At 44.9% G+C, this 19,099-nt stretch overlaps 10 protein-coding genes across 10 annotated transcripts; 4 read left to right on the forward strand and 6 right to left on the reverse strand. All coding sequences in view use genetic code 12, as the record gives it.

Annotated features, from left to right (window-relative positions):
• Positions 1–36: 36 nt before the first annotated feature.
• On the reverse strand, positions 37–1,746 carry CXQ85_002862 (MFS transporter; the record flags this gene model as incomplete). The annotated part of the gene is made up of 1 exon (XM_025486524.1): positions 37–1,746. One exon carries the CDS (start codon positions 1,744–1,746, stop codon positions 37–39), a length of 1,710 nt encoding a protein of 569 aa, XP_025344074.1.
• Positions 1,747–2,453: 707 nt separating this feature from the next.
• Positions 2,454–4,196, reverse strand: CXQ85_002863 (uncharacterized protein; the record flags this gene model as incomplete). The annotated part of the gene is made up of 1 exon (XM_025486525.1): positions 2,454–4,196. One exon carries the CDS (start codon positions 4,194–4,196, stop codon positions 2,454–2,456), a length of 1,743 nt encoding a protein of 580 aa, XP_025344075.1.
• Positions 4,197–4,508: 312 nt separating this feature from the next.
• On the forward strand, positions 4,509–7,590 carry CXQ85_002864 (uncharacterized protein; the record flags this gene model as incomplete). The annotated part of the gene is made up of 3 exons (XM_025486526.1): positions 4,509–5,914; positions 6,079–7,158; positions 7,188–7,590. 3 exons carry the CDS (start codon positions 4,509–4,511, stop codon positions 7,588–7,590), a joined length of 2,889 nt encoding a protein of 962 aa, XP_025344076.1.
• A 232-nt stretch (positions 7,591–7,822) lies between these two features.
• PMT4 (dolichyl-phosphate-mannose-protein mannosyltransferase) lies at positions 7,823–10,084 on the forward strand (the record flags this gene model as incomplete). Its single annotated transcript, XM_025486527.1, has 1 exon — positions 7,823–10,084. One exon carries the CDS (start codon positions 7,823–7,825, stop codon positions 10,082–10,084), a length of 2,262 nt encoding a protein of 753 aa, XP_025344077.1.
• Positions 10,085–10,217: 133 nt separating this feature from the next.
• Positions 10,218–11,393, forward strand: CXQ85_002866 (exopolyphosphatase; the record flags this gene model as incomplete). The annotated part of the gene is made up of 1 exon (XM_025486528.1): positions 10,218–11,393. The coding sequence occupies one exon, from the start codon at positions 10,218–10,220 to the stop codon at positions 11,391–11,393; it is 1,176 nt and encodes a 391-aa protein (XP_025344078.1).
• A 58-nt stretch (positions 11,394–11,451) lies between these two features.
• CXQ85_002867 (putative polyadenylation protein) lies at positions 11,452–12,443 on the reverse strand (the record flags this gene model as incomplete). Its single annotated transcript, XM_025486529.1, has 2 exons — positions 11,452–11,455; positions 11,506–12,443. The coding sequence occupies 2 exons, from the start codon at positions 12,441–12,443 to the stop codon at positions 11,452–11,454; spliced, it is 942 nt and encodes a 313-aa protein (XP_025344079.1).
• A 278-nt stretch (positions 12,444–12,721) lies between these two features.
• CXQ85_002868 (uncharacterized protein) lies at positions 12,722–13,654 on the reverse strand (the record flags this gene model as incomplete). The annotated part of the gene is made up of 1 exon (XM_025486530.1): positions 12,722–13,654. One exon carries the CDS (start codon positions 13,652–13,654, stop codon positions 12,722–12,724), a length of 933 nt encoding a protein of 310 aa, XP_025344080.1.
• A 1,362-nt stretch (positions 13,655–15,016) lies between these two features.
• Positions 15,017–15,787, forward strand: CSM3 (Csm3p; the record flags this gene model as incomplete). Its single annotated transcript, XM_025486531.1, has 1 exon — positions 15,017–15,787. The coding sequence occupies one exon, from the start codon at positions 15,017–15,019 to the stop codon at positions 15,785–15,787; it is 771 nt and encodes a 256-aa protein (XP_025344081.1).
• A 35-nt stretch (positions 15,788–15,822) lies between these two features.
• Positions 15,823–16,771, reverse strand: CXQ85_002870 (uncharacterized protein; the record flags this gene model as incomplete). Its single annotated transcript, XM_025486532.1, has 2 exons — positions 15,823–15,838; positions 15,882–16,771. The coding sequence occupies 2 exons, from the start codon at positions 16,769–16,771 to the stop codon at positions 15,823–15,825; spliced, it is 906 nt and encodes a 301-aa protein (XP_025344082.1).
• Positions 16,772–17,814: 1,043 nt separating this feature from the next.
• Positions 17,815–18,624, reverse strand: RPN10 (proteasome regulatory particle base subunit; the record flags this gene model as incomplete). The annotated part of the gene is made up of 1 exon (XM_025486533.1): positions 17,815–18,624. One exon carries the CDS (start codon positions 18,622–18,624, stop codon positions 17,815–17,817), a length of 810 nt encoding a protein of 269 aa, XP_025344083.1.
• Positions 18,625–19,099: the final 475 nt, after the last annotated feature.

Here is a 19,099-nt window from a genome sequence, read left to right on the forward strand (position 1 = left end):
GGATAAACTCCCATGGGTGGAGCATCAAAATAGCCCTTAATGCTTCTCCTTCTCTGGAGTGTAGGCATATTTGGAGAACTCTCTCACTCTGGCACCCCAAATGTAAAAGGCGTATGGAATAAGACAGCACGCTAATGAAATGAAGGCCATTAACGAGGTGGCCCATTGGTAGCCTAACTTGTGGTACATCTGAACGGTGAAAAGAGGAACGCAGGCACCCCAGATCGATCTGACAAATGTCTTGGCGGCTAATCCACTGGCAGCATAATGCTGGTACGAGTCAACAATGTAGTTGTTTGCAGGGTTGTACAAAGAAAGGAAACCGATACCACAACCAAAGCCACTGAAACAAGGACCGGCCCAGGAAAGATGAGGATACGAGGACCAGGCGAAGGAGAAAAGACCAGCGGGAATAAACCAACAGCCAACAAGCATAGGTCTCAAACGAAGCTCGGGAGGAGGAAGTTCACCTCTGTCAACATACGGCTTTGCTTTGTTATTGTAGTCCTTGTTGATGAGTGGAGCAAGCAAGGTTGCAACGACAACACCGCCAGCAATTGGAAGAAACATAACACCAGTCATTGTAGCGGACCAGCCTTTACCCTCCATGTAGACCACTGGGTATGCGAAGAAGAACATGTAAAGCAACCCGTAGACAACGGACATGTAAAGTGTGACAAGGAAGACGATAAGTTCGCCAAGCAAGATCATTGGTCTAAGTAATGACTCGTTGACCTTTTCCTTAAAAGTTCTCACCTTAAGCTCACTAATGGCTCTGTATCTGTCATCACCAGTTAACTTACGGAGCTTCTTGGCTCTTCTTTTGAGAAGGGTTTGATGGTGCGTTTCTGGTACCAACAAGAGGAGAAGAATATAACCCACACCAGCAATAATCAAGAAGGTCCAGTAGATCCATCTCCATGTAGAAGTGTAATCACCCAAAAGACCACCAAAGAGAGGACCAAGCGATGGACCCAAAAAGGGAGCAGCTGAGAAGACTGCCATGGCTTTTCCTCTTTCGTGACCTTCCCAAATATCAGCCAACGAGCCGCCGATAAGACACATTGGTGCTGAGAAAGCAATACCATCGATTAAACGACAAACAAGCATAGTAGCGATGTTCTCGGCAAGGGCGCAAGGAATAATAAATATAAGTGCAACAAACAAGGTCACAATGTAAATTGGTTGTCTTCCAATCTCTTCTGAGAAAGGAGCAAATGCAAGGGGTCCAAATCCAAAGCCGAGGACAAAGACAGTGATGGAGGCTAAAATGTAAACTTCTTCGGACACATTGAAGGTCTCAAGAGGTTCCTCCATATCACCAGTCACAACGGCAGAACCAAATGCAACAATAAAGCAAATTAATCCTAGGGTCATTGTGATGAGCCACTTTCTACCCTGGCCAAAGTTTTTGGGGTTTCCCTTATCGCCCTCAACCCACTCCACAATTCTCAATTGTGTCAGTGCATCGATAGGATACTTCCATTCATCTTCTTCATTATAGGTGGTATGAGGGTCTGGGCGAGTGTGGACCCTCTTAACATCGTAAGCCTCTTCTAAAGGACCCATTTCAACATACTGGCCTCCAAGAGATTCAACAATCAGTTGAACACCTGCATTGCTTTCAAATCGTCTTACGAAATCCTCTTCTCTTGTGCTGGAGCTTTGTTCGTCAGGGATGTAACCCTTAGGGTCACTATCATCTCTTTCATGCTTTGATAACGTTTCTTCAGACAGTTGGCTCATGATTCTGTTGAATATAAAAAAAATCAATCAACCGATTATGAGAAATACGCCATCCTTAAGTACCTCCATTATTTCAAATCTCAAATGATACACTTATTAATTGAATGTGCATGCCCGGCCCTTACGGTACCGAAGCGCGAGTTCTTCATCAACTTTTTTTGCAGCAAATCACTCACCGATGTGTCAGGCCTGGACAGTACATCACAAGCCATAACAAAAAAAAAGCAGAACTTCCAAAGAAACCTTACCGAACTTGCCGTAACCGTTTAAGCCAAGAAATAACCAGAAAACCGTCAAATTCAAACTTCCTCTTTCCTGGCCTCTCCCTTGCTACTCGGTCCCTACTGCAACAGCCGTGCGACTTAAAATGCTCTAACCGCTCAAGCGCAGCAGTCAAGGTGTGGGGGCTTCTGCAGTACAAGCACCAAAAGTGCTGAAATACGGACCGAGAGTGCGCTATTTACTCGCTCAAGGTCGGCAGTCGGCACTATGGCTGCGAAAAACACTGCAGGTACACTTTGATGGCTGGGGTAGCCGTGGAACGGGAGCATGAAGTCAGACATAGACGTTTAAGTTGGGGGAAGGTGGGATCCGATATTCCGGAAGGCGTTGCAGTTCTTGGGGGGGTAGGGTAGTTGGGCGCCACATGGAATCTCCACATCGGCGAATTTTAACCGACCCGTTGGTATTGTTATAAGCGTCGTGCTTTACCGCATGGTTTGCTCGAGCTCTCTGGTAGTCGAGATCATGTCGAGCTGGGAAGAGATTTCGAGATTCTCTGGGGTGTGCTTTGGCACGGCTCGACAAAGGGTTCCGTCGTCGTTGGTGCGTAATAATTGCTTGACCTTGGATACGTTGTCGAAAGTGTAGGTGGTGTTGTAGAGCTGGGCCAAAAGTTGGTCGGGGTGGCTTTCGAGTCCGAGTGTAGTGTGTAGGTACTTGAGGGTGAGTAGTTGGATGAGCCTGACAATCTTTTCGATCGCCTCGACGTAAAGCCTCTTTCCTGGGTATGCCTGGATATCCACGTTACTTAAAAGATGGTGGAAGTCTTGGTTTTTCATCGTTCTGGTCAAAAGGGAACCTTCGGGAACGGATTCGAAGTTGAAAGTTTCGATCATTTTGGCAAGCGCCACATTACCTGTGACTTTAGCGGTGACGAGGTTATCGAAGAACAACTTGACCAAATGAAGCTTTTCTTTGTACGTTCCTTCTGATAGGATTGAACTTAAGGTATTAGCATTACCGATAGGTGCCGCAGCGGTGGCTCGTTGCTCCAAGCTCAACATTGAAATTGTGGAGTTTGAATAGGATTGGTTTCTCGATGCCAGGATATCCAAATCCGAGGAGATTCGTTTACCAAAAGACAAAACAAAGTGTTTCACTTCTGCCTTGAATCTAGGCAATGGGTCAACCAAAGAAGTCAAATTCTCCAACCGTAAAAGGTAGCTCAACACGTAAAAGAAGGATATCTCTTCTCTGTCTTGCAGCAGAAGGTAGTGTTCGCTACGGATAGTCCTTGGAACTTCCCCAGATATAGGGTAATTGCTAAGACTCAAGTTTGGAAGTGATAGAAGCGTCACAAGGAAGTAGTTCGCCAACTGTGCATACTTGGACGTTATGTGTGGTGTGGAATCTTTAGTCGTTGCCAAGGTGACTAGACAGAAGCCGCAGTACCTGTAAAAGTCAATGAGTAACGGCAAATCAGTTTCAAGATGGGAAACGAAGTTAAACGGGAAGGTTTCAGTGACCGGTGGTCTTCCTTCATTTGAAACAAAAAGAGGCTCAACTTTCTCTGGGGCTCCCATGAAGAATGCTGTCTTGTTCAATGCAACAATTGCTTTCGTCACGTCTGCTTGTGCTGTAAGCTTATGTTCCCACTGATCATACTTCTTATTTTGAACATGAACCACGGCGCTATACGTAACAGTAGCCAACGCTTCAAAGTATTCAGGGTCGTAGGCCACATCTTTACCCGTGTCCACCAACTCAAGAGCCTCGCATAAAAGGCTTATGAACGACGTCCTTATAGTATTACGGTAAGCATTATTAGCCTCCAAAAAGGTATTCTCATCTACCTGAGCCATAAAAGATTTGATGAACGAGTATAGGTTTGTTAAAACTTCACTCAATTCCTTCACCACATGAGCCACATCCGAATCGGCCCGTGAGTGGAATTGAACGTCCTTGTGAAGCTTCATCAAGATATTAGCCCGATGTACAACCGACTGCAAAGTCATTACCCATAACACTCTATGGTCTTTGATTGGTTTCCTTGCGATTGGCGATACCACTCCATATATAATATCAGGCAACTCAGACGAAAGAGCGATAAAGTCAGATTTTGTAGGAGAAGGCAATACAGGACCAACATGTCTTTTAAGATGCTGTCTTATAGATAGTATGAGCGTATTTAGGTCGCCACATTCATATTCTGGTGTGTAGATATCCATTGCCTTTAATGGTGGATACTGAAGAGTATTGAGCTAGGTAGATGTTGATATACATGGTGCACGGGTGTTGCACACTTACTGATAAGAACAGTAAGCATTACGTATGACTTTCATTGTTGTATAAGAGGTAGGCTAATCCAAAACTATTTAATTCCTTCTTACCACAAGCACGTTTTTTGAATCAACTATATATCGGTGATTCCATATTGCAAGCCGTGAAGGGTCCATTCCACACCCGTACACCTATCAGCAGGCCGCTATCTTAAAGTCAGAAGTTTGATCTGACTTCCTCCTTTGTGTCCCGTTCTGCCAATGTCAGGGTCGTCAAAGACACTTCTGCGGCATATTGTGTCTGTATTTGAAAACTGGTCTAATAACAAGAACTGGGAAAAGTCTCCATCACAAGATATAAAGGACCTCAATGATACTATTTATGCATACAAAGAAAGGCATAACCTGCTTGCATCACTCAATTCCCAACTAAACAATGAACTACGATCGACTTACAGCAAGTACATTAAAGACTCGCTGGAGATTTCCAAGGAAAGATTGTTCCTTGACCTTTTGACCAGACTTCTGCCGGTTCTTAGTGCAGACGAAGTCAAGGTCTGGCTTGCAACATACTTGTTGCCTGCAATTGAAAGCACTGGGTTTGACATTTCGTTTGTCAGAAAGGCCAAGGAATTCATTAAGCTGGTTCTGGCAAGCCCGTACCCGACAGATGATCCACCTCTACGAGAAAGGAGACTGGCCATTGCACGCATGGTTGTGGAATACGTTTTGCGTATATATCTTGGAACAGACCAGGAAGCATACGGTCTCATTGGCTTGGAGTATAAAGATGTAGCTGCCAAGAACCAGGACACTCACGAAAACATAGAGAAGGTCAGAATGATGGAGAAGAATTGTGGTCTCATTCTACGAGATTATGGCCTTTATGACCCAGAGGAGTTTTTCAAGCTTCTTAACACTTATTTTTGCCTTCTCGCCAACAGACTTAAGACACTTACACTTATAGCGATGTTTGTTTCGAAGTATGGCTCGCATCTGAAAGCTATCCTACGAACTCCACTATTTGGGAGCATCCTTCGCTGTCTACTTCTTGATTCCAGTGAAACGGTTGTTGCGTGTGCACTTTCGCTCATGGTTATCTTGATGAGCAGAGTCTGTGACAGTATTGGTCCTTATTTGCCTGACTTACTCGTCATCTATAGTCGGTTATTATTATGGCAGGATCCAGATCACGAGATAGGCCTGAATAGGTCGGACAGTATATCTGGTAACTACGATGAAAAGAACGCCAAACATCTGTGGGACCCGGCTGAGGCTGATACTGAGACAATTGCAATGAGCTCGCATCTTTACTACAACGATGAGTTTAATCTTCTGTACTTTACAACTTTGCTTTATGCCTTTTTCCCCATCAACCTCATCAAGTTCAGCCGAAAGCCTGTGGAATACTATAAGGACTATCAGCCCAAGATATTGCATGATCATGGCATTTTATTTTCCGAAGACATCAAGCAAGTGATAAACAAGCGTACCAGAGAGCTCTGTGAACAAATGAGACTTCATCCAAACCTATTGGAGCAAATAACTCCTGAAGAGGAACTCGAATCTCCCCTTAAATGGATATTACAAGGTAACGAAGGACGCGATATGGCCGAAAGTGATATAATGCTTCAGAGCCTTCGACTTAATCCAGCCTTCATGCTATGGTTACCTGACAACCAAGCCTGGCCAAAACATTTTCACGACGAGATGGACAGACTTGGCTTTCCGTTATCGTTGGCCCAAGATGAAGGCCAAGGACCATCAACGAGAGAATTGCGAAGTAGTTCCCACTGGAGTATAAACCTTGGGTCCAACAAATCCTCCAAAGGGGCTCTACTGATATCCAGCATGACGATTATTCGACACCAAGAAGGTCCTCGCTTGTACCTGCTAACCTCCTTTCTGAAAAGTCCCCCAATGAACCCCGTATCAAGTTCAAGAATGTGGACTATAACCTTCCCAAGACTGTTCCTGAGAGTGCTTCTCCAAAACCCTCCAATGCTACCAGTCTAACGACTTCCGAGAACGAAGGCGGTATTCTGGACCTCTTTTTGGCACATGAAAAGCTTTACAAGATGTCTAATACGAGGAGAAATTCTGTGCAACAAGAACTACAAAACCCACAAACTGCCACAGGCAACTTTCAGGCTACCGCCAAGAGTGCTTCAGTTCTTCTTAATGAGCAACTCAAAGGAAAGAAAGATGAGGAGGTTGCTTCGTCTAAGGGAGGCGCTTTGGAATTCTACCAGCGTGAGTTATTGCTCTGTAAAAACGAGCTTGAGTTTACAATTTACATGAAATACTTGAACAAAGTCAACTACATAAAGCTAAAGATGCAGTTGAATGAACTCTCCAGGGAACTTGCAAAAGCCAATAGGGAGGTACTTCAGGAAAAAGAGACTTCAAAATCGCCCGCTGCATTGATGGTTCCTTTTGAAGAATTGCAAAAGACCAGCAAATCTGCGATAAAGGAGAGTGACCTCAGAACAGAGAAGCTTTCTGAGAGGGTCTTAGAGCTCCAGAAGAAAGTTGACGAGCTCAGCGAGCAATTGACTGATACGAAGCATGAAAAAGAAACTTTAGAAGAAGATTTTGAGGCGTATAAGGTGTCTGTCAGTGGCATGGAGCTCGAACTCAAAAATCTTCAATTGAAGGAAACTGCTGAGCGCTCCAAGGCTGAAGAAATTGCACCTGCTAAGCATGAAGTACCGGATACTCCAAGAACGCCTGAGCCATATATATCTGATCATGAAGGTGAATTGCAAAACCTTCGGACTGAACTAGAGATCGCCATTTCACGAAACAGTAATCTCGAGAGAGAGCTCCGTGACTTAGAAGAGAAGATGGATCTCACAGTCAGAGGGTATGAGAAGAAGATTGCAAATCTGAAGCTTGATCTCGGGGATCCGTCCGGGAACAAGTGAGCCACTACGAGAGAAAGATCCAGGAGCTCAATGCTACGATCATGAAGTACGCTACTTCTATCGAAGAAAAGAACAATATCATAATGCAGTTCACTACTTCCAAGCCGATCAAGATACCTGGAGGACGTGAAATGGCAGAAGCTGAGTCCAGCCCAGTAAAGCCAAGGAACATTCCAATCCCAGCAAGGCAAAGCAGAAATCTTGAATTTGGAACACCAGACCAAAGAGGTAACCGTGCAATGCATGAATATTTCGATACAAGATCAAGTTCGGGTGCACTGATCAGATCCTCCACCTCAGGTCAATCAGGCCAACCTACTAGGCCTTCCCAAGGCATGTTCAGACTGCCTACGACCCAGTCAATTCCTATTATCAAGGGTCGTGGAGGTTACCAAAAGAGGTCTAGAAGAATGTGAAAAAAGTTTTGGAAACAGAAAAGACGAGTTTTGTGCATCTTTCCACTATATGCGCTTATCATATGAACAAGCTGCATGAGTGGTGAGGCGCCCTTCCTACTCGTCCCAGAAGCATATTCGCGAAACATCAACAAGCACTTCCAACACGTGACGCGGCTTTATTTGAACCTCACACCTGTCCAAAAATTTCCAATAGCACAGGCTTTGACACTTCTTTACTTTGCTATTGACAATGTCTCTGAACTTGAAAAAGAGAGGAAAGAAGACTGGCACTGTCACGCCTACGCAGGCAGAGCCTTCGACTGACCCCATTGCGGACGTCGAAAAGACCGGATTGATCACCACCAGAAAGGAGTCTGAACTGACTTACTGGATTGCTTTGGTGGCAGTTACTGTTGTTGCTGCTTTCGTGAGATTCAGAATTCTTGGTCACCCTGCTAAGGTCGTGTTTGACGAGGTGCACTTTGGAAAGTTTGCATCTTACTACTTGGAAAGAACGTACTTCTTTGATTTGCACCCACCATTTGCTAAGCTTCTAATTGCATTCGCTGGTTGGATCGTGGGATACGATGGTGCATTTAAGTTTGAGAACATTGGTGATAACTATGTCGAGAACAATGTTCCTTACTTGGCGTACAGATCTCTCCTGGCTATTCAAGGTACAGCCGTTGTCCCCGTGATGTTTTTGACTATGAAGACTCTTGGTTTCACTGTTTCTGCCTGTGTCTTGTCATCGGCTCTTGTTTTGTTTGACAATGCCCAGATCATTGACTCGAGGTTGATCCTCTTGGATGCTACCTTGATTTTGAGTGTCGCTCTTACCATGTTTACCTATTGTAAGTTCTCCACCTACCGCCGTCAGCCATTTTCCAAATGGTGGTGGATTTGGTTGCTTTCAACTGGTGTTTCCTTGTCCTGTGTCATTTCCACAAAGTATGTTGGTGTTTTCACTTACTTCACTATTGGTATTGCTGTGATTCATGAATTGTGGATCTTGCTCGACATCAGGAAAGGTTTGACTATCGAGCAATTCGCTCAGCACTTTCTTGCTCGTTTCTTCTCCTTGATTGTGTTCCCATTTGTGATCTACTTGTTCTGGTTCTACTTGCATTTCGCCATTTTGACCAAGTCTGGTCCAGGTGACGCTTTTATGTCTTCCGACTTCCAGGAAACTTTACAAGAGTCTCCATTGGCCAAATACTCCAAGGCTGTCCATTACAATGACGTCATCACTATCCAGCACAAGGACACGGAAGCTTTCTTGCATTCGCACAACCTCGTGTATCCTTTGAGATACGAGAATGGCAGAATCTCCTCTAACCAGCAGCAGGTAACCTGTGTCTATGACCAAGAAGGCCAAGAGATCACTGACCCTAACTCTCAGTGGGAGATTGTTCCAACTAAGAAAACTTCCAACGACCAAGGCGTCTACACCAACGACGTGGTTAGATTCAAACACGTTGGTACTGGTGGTTTCTTGTTAACCCACGATGTTGCATCTCCCTTGCTTTCTACCAACGAGGAGTTTGTTGTGGTTCATGATGAGGTTGCCGAAACGAGATACAATGAGACCTTGTTCCGTTTGCGTTATGCTGAGGCAGGTAACAAGAACAAGAGAACTCTCATCAAGACTAAGGCCACCCCATTGAGAGTTGTGCACGTCGATACAGTGGTCGCCATGTGGACTCACGACGACGAGGTTTTACCTGACTGGGCTCTTGAACATCAGGAAGTCAGTGGTAACAAGAAAGTCCAGGACAAAGACAATAGCTGGTCCATTGATTCGATCGTCAACTTGAAGGAAGACGATCCAAGAAACAAGTACGTTCCAAAGAAGGTCAAGTCGATCCCATTCTTGAAGAAATGGTGGGAGCTCCAAGGATTGATGTTTGTTCACAACAACAAGTTGTCCTCAGAGCATCCATTTGCCTCTCAGCCTGATGCCTGGCCTCTTGCCGTCTCCGGTGTTTCTTTCTGGAACGATAACGATACCAGAAGACAAATCTTCTTCATTGGAAATGTCATTGGTTTCTGGATTGAGGTTGGTTTCCTCGCCGTGTACGTTGGATTTGTCCTTGCTGATCTCGTCACTAGCAGAAGAGCCTACGACATCATCACCCCCGCAGCCAGATCCAGACTTTACAACACCTTGGGTTTCCTTTTCATCGGCTGGGCTGCTCACTATTTCCCATTCTACTTGATGGGAAGACAGAAATTCTTGCACCACTACTTGCCAGCCCATCTCATTGCTGCCTTATTCACTGGTGGTATCGTTGAATTCTTGTGCACCAACAAGACCAGCCAAAACAAGAAGGGTCTTGCTCCAGGCTCAATCGACAAGATTAGACTCATCGGTGCCACTGTCACAGTCATTGTGGGAACTGCCTGGTTCCTCTGGTACATGAGAGCCATGACCTACGGTAACTTTGCTATGGCAGCAGAGGAAGTCAAGAAGAGACAATGGCTCGAGATCAACTTCCATTACGCTAAGTAGACACTACTCCACGACAGCACTCCGTTTTCCTGCAGTAGTATTTACGCAAATTCACAAGTCATTATTCGGTCTTCGCATGTGTAGTTATACAGTACATAATAGATTAGCACGTTGACCATTATCAACAACCACCATGTCCATTAAAGCATTCCTAGAGCAAGTCAAACCATTGGCAGGAAGATCCCAAATCCTCAGGTTTGTCACCGGCAACCAGCTGGCCGACATGGATTCGGTCGTCAGTGCAATTGTCTATGCTTTCTTCTACAACAAGCATTACCCAGATCACCAACCATATTTGCCATTGGTTAACATCCCCAGGGACGAATTGAAACTCAGAAGAGATATTGAGCTTCTTCTTAACTCGCATGGTATCACAGACAACAATTTGTTTTTCGTGGACGATATCAAGACGTTGCTGCATGGTAACTCCAAGAAGCTTGAGCTTATCTTGGTGGACCACTGCAACTTGCAAGGACAAGAATTGTTAGACTTGTACAAGGCTAGTCGTGTTAATGTTACGGGAATCATTGATCATCACGCCGACGAAGGTGTTTTCCTTAATGCTGATCCTAGGATCATTCACTCTAATGGATCTTGCTCATCTATGGTGTTTAACTATTGGACACAGAAACAAGCTGATTTGGCTCTGAATGAGGTTGTTAGACTACTTCTTGGGCCTCTTCTTATTGACACTACGAACATGACTCATAAGGTGGAGGAGGAGGATGAGAAGGCATTCGCTGCCTACAAGAAGACACTTGAGGGAGAAGTTCAGGCTTTTGATGCTAGCAACTCCCCAATTGATGAACTCTTTAAGCTGCTTAAAAAAGCTAAGAAGGATTTAGACGGTTATTCTTTCTATGATATATTGAGAAAGGACTATAAACAATTTGCATTCACCAACCCTGGCGGTACGGTGAATGTGGGCTTCAGCTCGTTATCCAAGTCTATCAAATGGATCACGAACAAGTACACAGCGGCTGAAATAACCCAAACACTCGAAGACATTTCAAAGAACTTTGGTCTTGACATTGTCATTATCACCACTTCATATACCAAGAAAGAGAACGATGAGTATACCAGAGAGTTTGTTTTCAGTACGCAAGAAAGCAAGTTTCATAAGTTGGCCAAGTTTGCCGATTCTTTAGAATTAAATGACGATATTTATGGTGGTTCTGCAGTGACAGAAGTGGTTGGCCAGGTTAACGAGAAGCGCCACTTAGAGGCATTCAACCAGGTGAACATCAAGGCTTCGAGGAAACAGGTGGTGCCTGCTGTCAAGGACATTATTGAGGGAGGCAAGGTGTGATCATGTACTGGACTTTTCCATTTCTGGCGCAAGGAATCCCACCCGGTACTGTGATTTATCATCTTTATTCATGATAGCGGTTTGTTCACTTTCGGGTAGCAAAGATGTTGACTCCTTGAGCACATATGTAAGGCTATCGAACACTTCAGCTGGTACATCAAGTACCTCTAGATCTGGATCCTCATCGTCGGTGTATAAGATTTTAAGAGCTTTCGACAAGACGTAATCGTCGTAGCTGATGGAGAGTCCCACGCTTAGTATCCATAGGCGAATAGAACCATTCGTGCTCTTCACCTGGAGCTTCCTTAAGGCTCCAGAGTTGATTCTATCGAGAATAGCGTAATATGCAAAGGCGTATGGTGGGTACGACTCGATAGTGTCACCATACTTGAGCTTCAAGTTCCACTTGTATAGCTTAGCACTGTCGTTGGTTATCTCGCCTAGTTGTCTCTTGCAACCGTAGCATTTGCTGGAGCCTCGAAGCAAGAAAAGATATGATGCACCAATATATACATGTCCAGGCTTAGGAACAATAGCCCCGTAGCTTTTTTGGTGATTGTCGTGATGGCTCTGATGCGGTTTATGACAGTGCCAAAAGTCCATAAGTTCATGCCAATATTCTGAAGGCATGTCTGCATATTTCGTTTCCTTAGAATCCACCACCGTCGTGTCACAATAAGTGCAAAGGAACTGGAATGTGTTGATGTTATTCTGGTCCTTGGGGGTCTTCACTAGATCACTCACAGACCACTTCTGTGTTTTGGACTGTGACAACGAAGTGAATGATGCTGCTGTTTTCTCGGCACTATTAAGACTGATTCTTATCGATAGGATATTACCGTTGGCCAGAATTTGTGTGATCTTAGCGTTCTGAAGCTTTTCGGCATTTTCCACCGGTAGAACCACCGAGTATTTGGCACCCCTAGTTACCACTGTAAAAACACGTTTCAGGAACGCAACGCCCGAGATCGTAGGCTCAGTGTCATCCTTTCCAAGAACTATCTTTACCAGAATAGTCTCGAGTCGTGGAAGGTACTCACAGAGTGACATGACATGGAAGTATGGAGTATCTAAGAGGTCTTCGATGGCTGCGAAGTGTGGAGAGGTCTAGGTGCAAGTAGTAACGCGTAAAGTCTATATCTATAAAAACCAAACCTGGGCTTATGGCTAGAGCCAAATGAATAATTCATGCAGATGTACCATGGATGATGTGGGTACACTAGCAATAGAGCAAGAGAAGGTGTCTTGCGTTGGTGTGGGGGTATAAGCAAGTGGTACAGGCGAGCTGCGAAAAATGGCTGCGAAATTTGGGATGCCACCGGTAGAACTTAGAGGTCTCGCCGACTCTTGAAGATGACTTCAGAAACGCTTCGTTCGGTCGGGTTGGGGTCTTCAAGGGGGTATGGTAACGGGGAATCATCGATACTTCCCACGCTGGCGCTACGCGTCCTCTTAGTCTCTTCTGGTGGTCTCCTTCTAGTTTTCTTGACAAGCGGCGAGTTTGTCTCCAATGGACCGGCCACAGGGCTGAAAACTGCTGGACTGAGAGCATTTGAGCGATTTGGCGTGTAAAACTCGGTCAGTCGAGGCAGAAACAGGTCGTCGTAGTCGACCTTGGACGTGTTGAGCTTGCGAGAAGACACTTTGCGTGACTTGGGGGATACCACTGGGGAAACCGCCGAACGGATACCAAAGATAAACCGTTCGAGTTTTTGTAAACGTGCAGCCAATTCCCTCGGCAGGTCCATGTAGCAAAGGAAGTCTACGCCTAGGTGAAGACACAGGGGTCTTTTAGGCCACAGAACCAGGCGACAGAGCTCATGGTTGAAAGCGAAAAGCGCCAGAGCAAAACTAGCAATGCCTGTTCTTTCTATCACCGACATGGTGTTCTGTAAAATTGGATTTCTCACCACAAACGCCAGCACCAATGGATCTATCACCGTAGCCTCCAACTCCACCACCGAAGTCCATCCAGTGGTTGCAAACGCAACGCGTGGGAGATAGAACCGTGAAAGCACAATACATCCATGGCCATAGAATAGCCATATCTTCACTCCAGCCAAAAAAAGGTCCACCACGCCCTGGAGTGGCACCATCAGCGCTAGGTAGAAATGCACATATGAAAGCCCCAAGTACCAGAGCCAGTAGTGAAGCAAGAACTGGATATTCTCACCCGGCGGCCGGTTAAGTGCCTTTGCCGATAGTAGAAGAGGGAACCACAAATGTAGCGCCAGCAAAGGCAACGCCAACTGCGTAAGCATGGCAACAAGGGAAAAAAAGATGGTGGTGGTGGTTTGCTTGGACAGATGATGACGAAGAAAAAGGTCTATGAAGGAACCGCCTGGGGTACTCTTGGAAAGCAAGGTCTGCCGGGTATATAAGGTTAGAGAATATGCGCGAGGCAATGCAACACAAAGGCAGTAAACAGAGGCTGGTAGGCTTAAGCGACCATACAAGGTAAACCGTTGGCCTTGTGATGACGCGTGGGTGGTGGAGAATGGGGTTTAAATAAATGATTTTATATTAAATTTACCTGTTCTTTTTTTGGTTGAATCAATGGGGCCTTCCTGGTAGTTGGTCTTTCATGGCTGCGAAAAGGCAATGGCTACTGGCCAATGGCCTTGTTTGAGCACAGTTTGAGTTTGTGTTTCTCGGGTGTTTCAGGAAACTGGGTTAACATTTCGGTTGTCGGCTGGGCGGCTTTCCGCTGGGTTTAAACGAGAACTACAGCGCCGCTTAACACCGGAAAGGAATAATTGCACCTCGATTGGGAACCAGGTTTCGCAGTGGAATTCGTTATGAGGGTCCATATTAGGTATACAGTCGAGGCTGTAACGTTACGCCCTGCAATTCACATTTTATACAAGTTAGCTTTTTTTTTTTTCTTCGTCTCTTCATATTCCCTTCTTCTGTTTTTTCTAATTCATTTCTTCTCCCCCTCTGGTTCTCGGAAATCTAAGTTTGCGACCGTTCGAATGCGTTTCCTGTCTCGCTAAATTGGTTGCAAAAGCCAGCATTCGATGCCGCATTTTTCCGGACTGGTAGTCTAACGAGCCCAGGATGGGAAACGTATGGCGTGGATCATGCAGATGGTCTAAATTTTCTCGGAAGAATACGTGTCTAGACTTTTTAATGGATGGTGGCTTGCGGAGGCTTTTCTAGCGGTTTACGACGGGATGGGCAGAAAGGTTGATGGTGGATTGTGGCCTGTGATTGGGCAGCAACCAGGTGGTCTAAAGGCAGTGGGCATGTGTGTAGATATGGATTCAAGTGGATGCAATAAAAGAAGGAATGAAGAAGAAGTGAACTGGAGATTAAACAAGAGCTTTTATAAAATAAGACTACACTTGTCTAGTGTTGCCGTTGTAGTGGTTCTAGTTTTCGCAGCCAATGTCTCGCTGGGCCACGCCATATGATGCCAATAAAGATTACATCGAATTGAGAATTGAAATGCTTCTTCAATCACATTCTAAGTGATTACATTAGATTACTTACTTTGAGGTTTTTTCCAATAGTGTCCTTCATCCCATCTCTAGTAGTAGTAATACTGAAGTACCTAGTATGCGCGATCGCGACACATTACCACTGTTTACGCGTTCTGGTCAACCATCAACTCTTCATCCATGGAAGCACAAGAAGACACCTTGGGGCTCGACAAGCCCATGAAATTGGGTAGAGTGTCGAAGTTCCCTAAAATCACAGATGAACTTCTTTTTAACCCTACTAGAGGTCTTCCCCAAATAACAAAGAACTACAAGAAACTTTCCAGATCAATCAAGAAGAACGATAAAAGGCTTCACGATAAGCTCAAAACAGAAACGTCTAAGATGGCCGTGAAGAGAGCTAAGGTAGAGGCAGAGTTTGAAAACCTCGGAAATGTCATCCAATTCTACCAGTTTTGGTGCCATGGCTTCTTTCCAAGAGCTAACTTCAACGACTGCATTCGTATGCTAAGGACATACAAGTCTGCCAGGCTTAAAGAATATAGAAGAAGTCTTCTAGATAATGAGCTTCATAAGCTTAAGGTTGCAAAGGGCATTATCACTGAAGGTGACGAGGAACAGGGTCTACAGGCGGAGCTTGATAATGATGATTTGTATGCGGCACCGGGAACCGCTGATGGGGAGACTAGTAGCGTACCACAAGCTAACCTTAATAACGGCCTGGACTTGGAAGAGGACGATGGTGATTGGGGCTTCATGAATGTTAATGGCTCGAACACTAATGGGCTCTTCATAGGTGACGACGATAACGACTTGGAGTCTGAGAGACCAGTGGATCGTTTCGATGATGCACAGCCTAAACCTCAAGAATATGACGAATACCCGCCGGAAGACGATATTGAAGATGACTATGAAGAGGAGTTTGCAGCAATGCGCGAGATGGGTATGTAATGCCTATTAACTGATATACCGCTTGCGAAGAACACTCATATGATCGAATATCTTCGACAAGGTCGCTTGCGGAAATTGCGATTTGTCTGAAGACTCATTCATAACACCAACCAAGTATCCGCCGGCCCTCAAGTACAACTCGATGTTGTTGGAATCTGGGTTCCTGCTAGACTTCTTGACCAACTTGGAGTTGTACCGATAAAAGGGCATGACGCAACCACTGTTGAATCTCGTTGAGTGCTTTGGATTATTATATTGAAGACCAAAGTCGCTCAGAAAGGCCTTGATGAGGAAGTCATGGTCCGACTTTATCGTCAGATAAGTGCATCCATAAGTGCCTAAAACACGAGTCAGAACGCGGTCTGTTTCTTCCATAACTCGTTTACTTTTCACAAGCTTGTTAGCATGCTTGAACATCTCAGAATCAACCTTATTGTGGCCCTTGGGGAAGTATTCCGCCGCCACAGAATACAATTCGGCTGACCTAATCTCGACAATGAAGACAAAGTCTGCTTTGAATGAGGCAGCTAAAGACTCGCATAACATCTCGGCAGCTGGTCTCAAGCTGCCGATGCGACGAAGCATCCTTATCAAACTCTTTCTTTGCTTCTCATCAAGGCAATTGTTTTTGATGTCTTCATTGTCATCCCCAGCATTCAGGGCAAAATGGTGATTTTGCGAGTAAGGATTACCAGAACCATCCTTCTCAAACACCGTCATGGCACAAGCTTTGCTTGTCGCTCTACCCAACTTGAGAGAAAGCTGCTTTAACTCCTCGTCAACTTCGTTTGTTGGCTTGCCAGGTTTGATCGAATCTTGCGAATTCTTCCTTTCTTCAAGAATTTTTTCATAAGGTGTCTGTAGAATGCCCATAATCTCACGAGCGGCAGAGTGGAGATCATTAACCAACAGCTCCTGACGGGTATGCCTTGCATATGTATCGAACACCGCTAAGACGCCCACTGGTTCGCCTTTGGGGCTCATGATTCTCACCCCGCAATATAAGCGAATGTTAGGCCGCCCAACGACAAGAGGGTTTTTCGACGTCCTCCAATCTTTACTAGCGTCTAGTAAATAGAGGCAGTCTTTTGACAATAAAGCGTGTGAGTCTAGCGACACACTTCTAGGGACCTCACGGAAGTCCAACCTTGTCTCATACTTGACATGTACCTTGTTCTCATGGATCAATGAGATTGTAAGCCCCGCAACTCTCTGTTTCTTTCTAATCCTTGAAGAAATGCATTTAAAGAGGTCGCTGTCGTCCCAATGCTTCAAGCGAAGAAGCGGTTCCACCTCTGCGGTCCTTTTTCTCTCTGAGTAACACTCTGGGGCTGAAATAAATCCCTTAGTTTTAAGGCAAGGAGGATACGGCACTCTGGATAGGTTCCATTTACCCTTAATTGTTAGCAATTGGTGAATATTGGTGTTGTAAAATCACATACCTTCGAATACATGTCAAAAAATTGTGAAACTGTAATGTCAATGGGACGAGTGGTTGCAGTTCCATAAGGAGCCAACAACAACTGCTGGTCATGGGGAATTGGTTTCCGCTCTTCTCGGGGCTCCTTTCTTCTACTCTTGGAGGGTTTAAGGTTGGACATGTTTTTTTTTTTCTGTAAATGTACGTTATGTATTTGTTAATCTATAACCCTGTTCACAAAAGCGATATCAGGAAGAAAAGCTGCATGTCGCGATTATATATCCCATAGACGAACCGCCTGGAATTTGGTAAAAAACTACTCGATAAGACTTTCCAAAAAATTAGCAGCATTGCTCTTCTATTGGATAGGCGTTGCATTTTACTCTTCCCTTGAAAGTTATCGTTTCCGCAACGTCAAACTGGCGCACACTATGGAACATCCGAGAAGGGAAAGGTTTTCAAGGGCGATGACAAGGCATAATTAAGTTCTCCTGGAACCTTAGCATTCATTGCCATTCGTCCTTGACGGCACCTGGCACCTATGTGAGACATGGCGTTATACCGTAGCACCCACGGCAAACGATGAAAAAGCCTATCGCCGGATGCATTAGTTTTCACTTGGCTTATCCTCGCCCTTCTTATCGTCCTTCTTCTCACCCTCGGCGTCCTCATCTATTTTATCCAAGTTGCCCAGCAGCTTATTCTTTTCAGCAGCCTCACGTTCTTGCCTCAGCTTTTCTTCCTCCAAGGAGAGACGCAATGCCAATGCTAAGTCTGGGTCCATGTTAGGGTCCATGCCGCCGAAGAACTCGCCGCCAGAAGCACCCTCCATATCGAAACCGTCTTCCACCAAGATTGGCGAGGAAGCGATAACCTCATACAAGAGACGGTTTCCAGCAGGAACAGTAACCAAATGGGAGTTATCGTGGTTATTCACAGCAGCATGGAATCTTTCTAACTTGGTGGTGTTGACAGCTTCTTCACCAAAGTTGATCACGTCAATAGCAACGTTGTTTTTCTTCATTTTCTTTGCCAACTTCTCCAATTCCTTCTCAGTCTCCTTAAGAGGGCTTCCAACAAACACAATGATACGTTGGCTCTGTACCTTGTTCTGTCTATGCTTCAATGCTAAGGCAGCCACCTGGATACCACTGGAGAAATGGCTGTCACCATCAATCTTCGTGCCATGGGCTCCCGACAAGATTTTACCAAAATCTGTTGTTAGCGTAGACAAGACTTGAGGGCCAGAGCCACCGTACGAAAGCAAACCCACGGTGTTCTCTGGGTTGGAATTGAGCTTGTTCTGGAAAATGAACTCTGTGGCTGTAAGCTGTGCATCGTAACGAGTAGTAAGGTAATCTCCGTTACGCATGTACTCGGAGTTATCGATTGCGATCATAGTGGCCTCGAGAACCATGATGAAATGTTTTTAGTGTGGGTTTCTGGAGGTGAATGTGGATACTACGTTGTAACGTACTGAGATCTTGAGTATCGTGGATGGCAATAGTCGTGCGAGGGCCAATACACCCGTATGGAACACCACCCCATGATTCAACAACTCTGGTTGATTTATTTTGCTATGTCCTTTTAAAGGTAATAAAGGGTTATTTGAGCTTGGTTTTGAGGTTTCATGGTTTTTTTTTCTACTGTTGGATGTTGCAGGGTCACATTGACAGAGTCAACAGAAGTGACACTACATGACTACTTAGTGGTCCAATTTTATGGGATTTCAATTGATAAATAGTGGCATTTGAAGTGTCTTGTATTTTTTTAAGTAATCAGGACTTTCATTGAAAAAATAGTATTCCCTACTTTTATGAAATTTCGACCATCAGATATCATTTCTAACTTGGCTGCGAAACTGACTAAGTTAAGCTATTGCAATGAATAGT

This window comes from Candidozyma haemuli, assembly GCF_002926055.2.
Source record: "Candidozyma haemuli strain B11899 chromosome Unknown D_2014730914, whole genome shotgun sequence".
Lineage (NCBI taxonomy): Eukaryota > Fungi > Ascomycota > Pichiomycetes > Serinales > Metschnikowiaceae > Candidozyma > Candidozyma haemuli.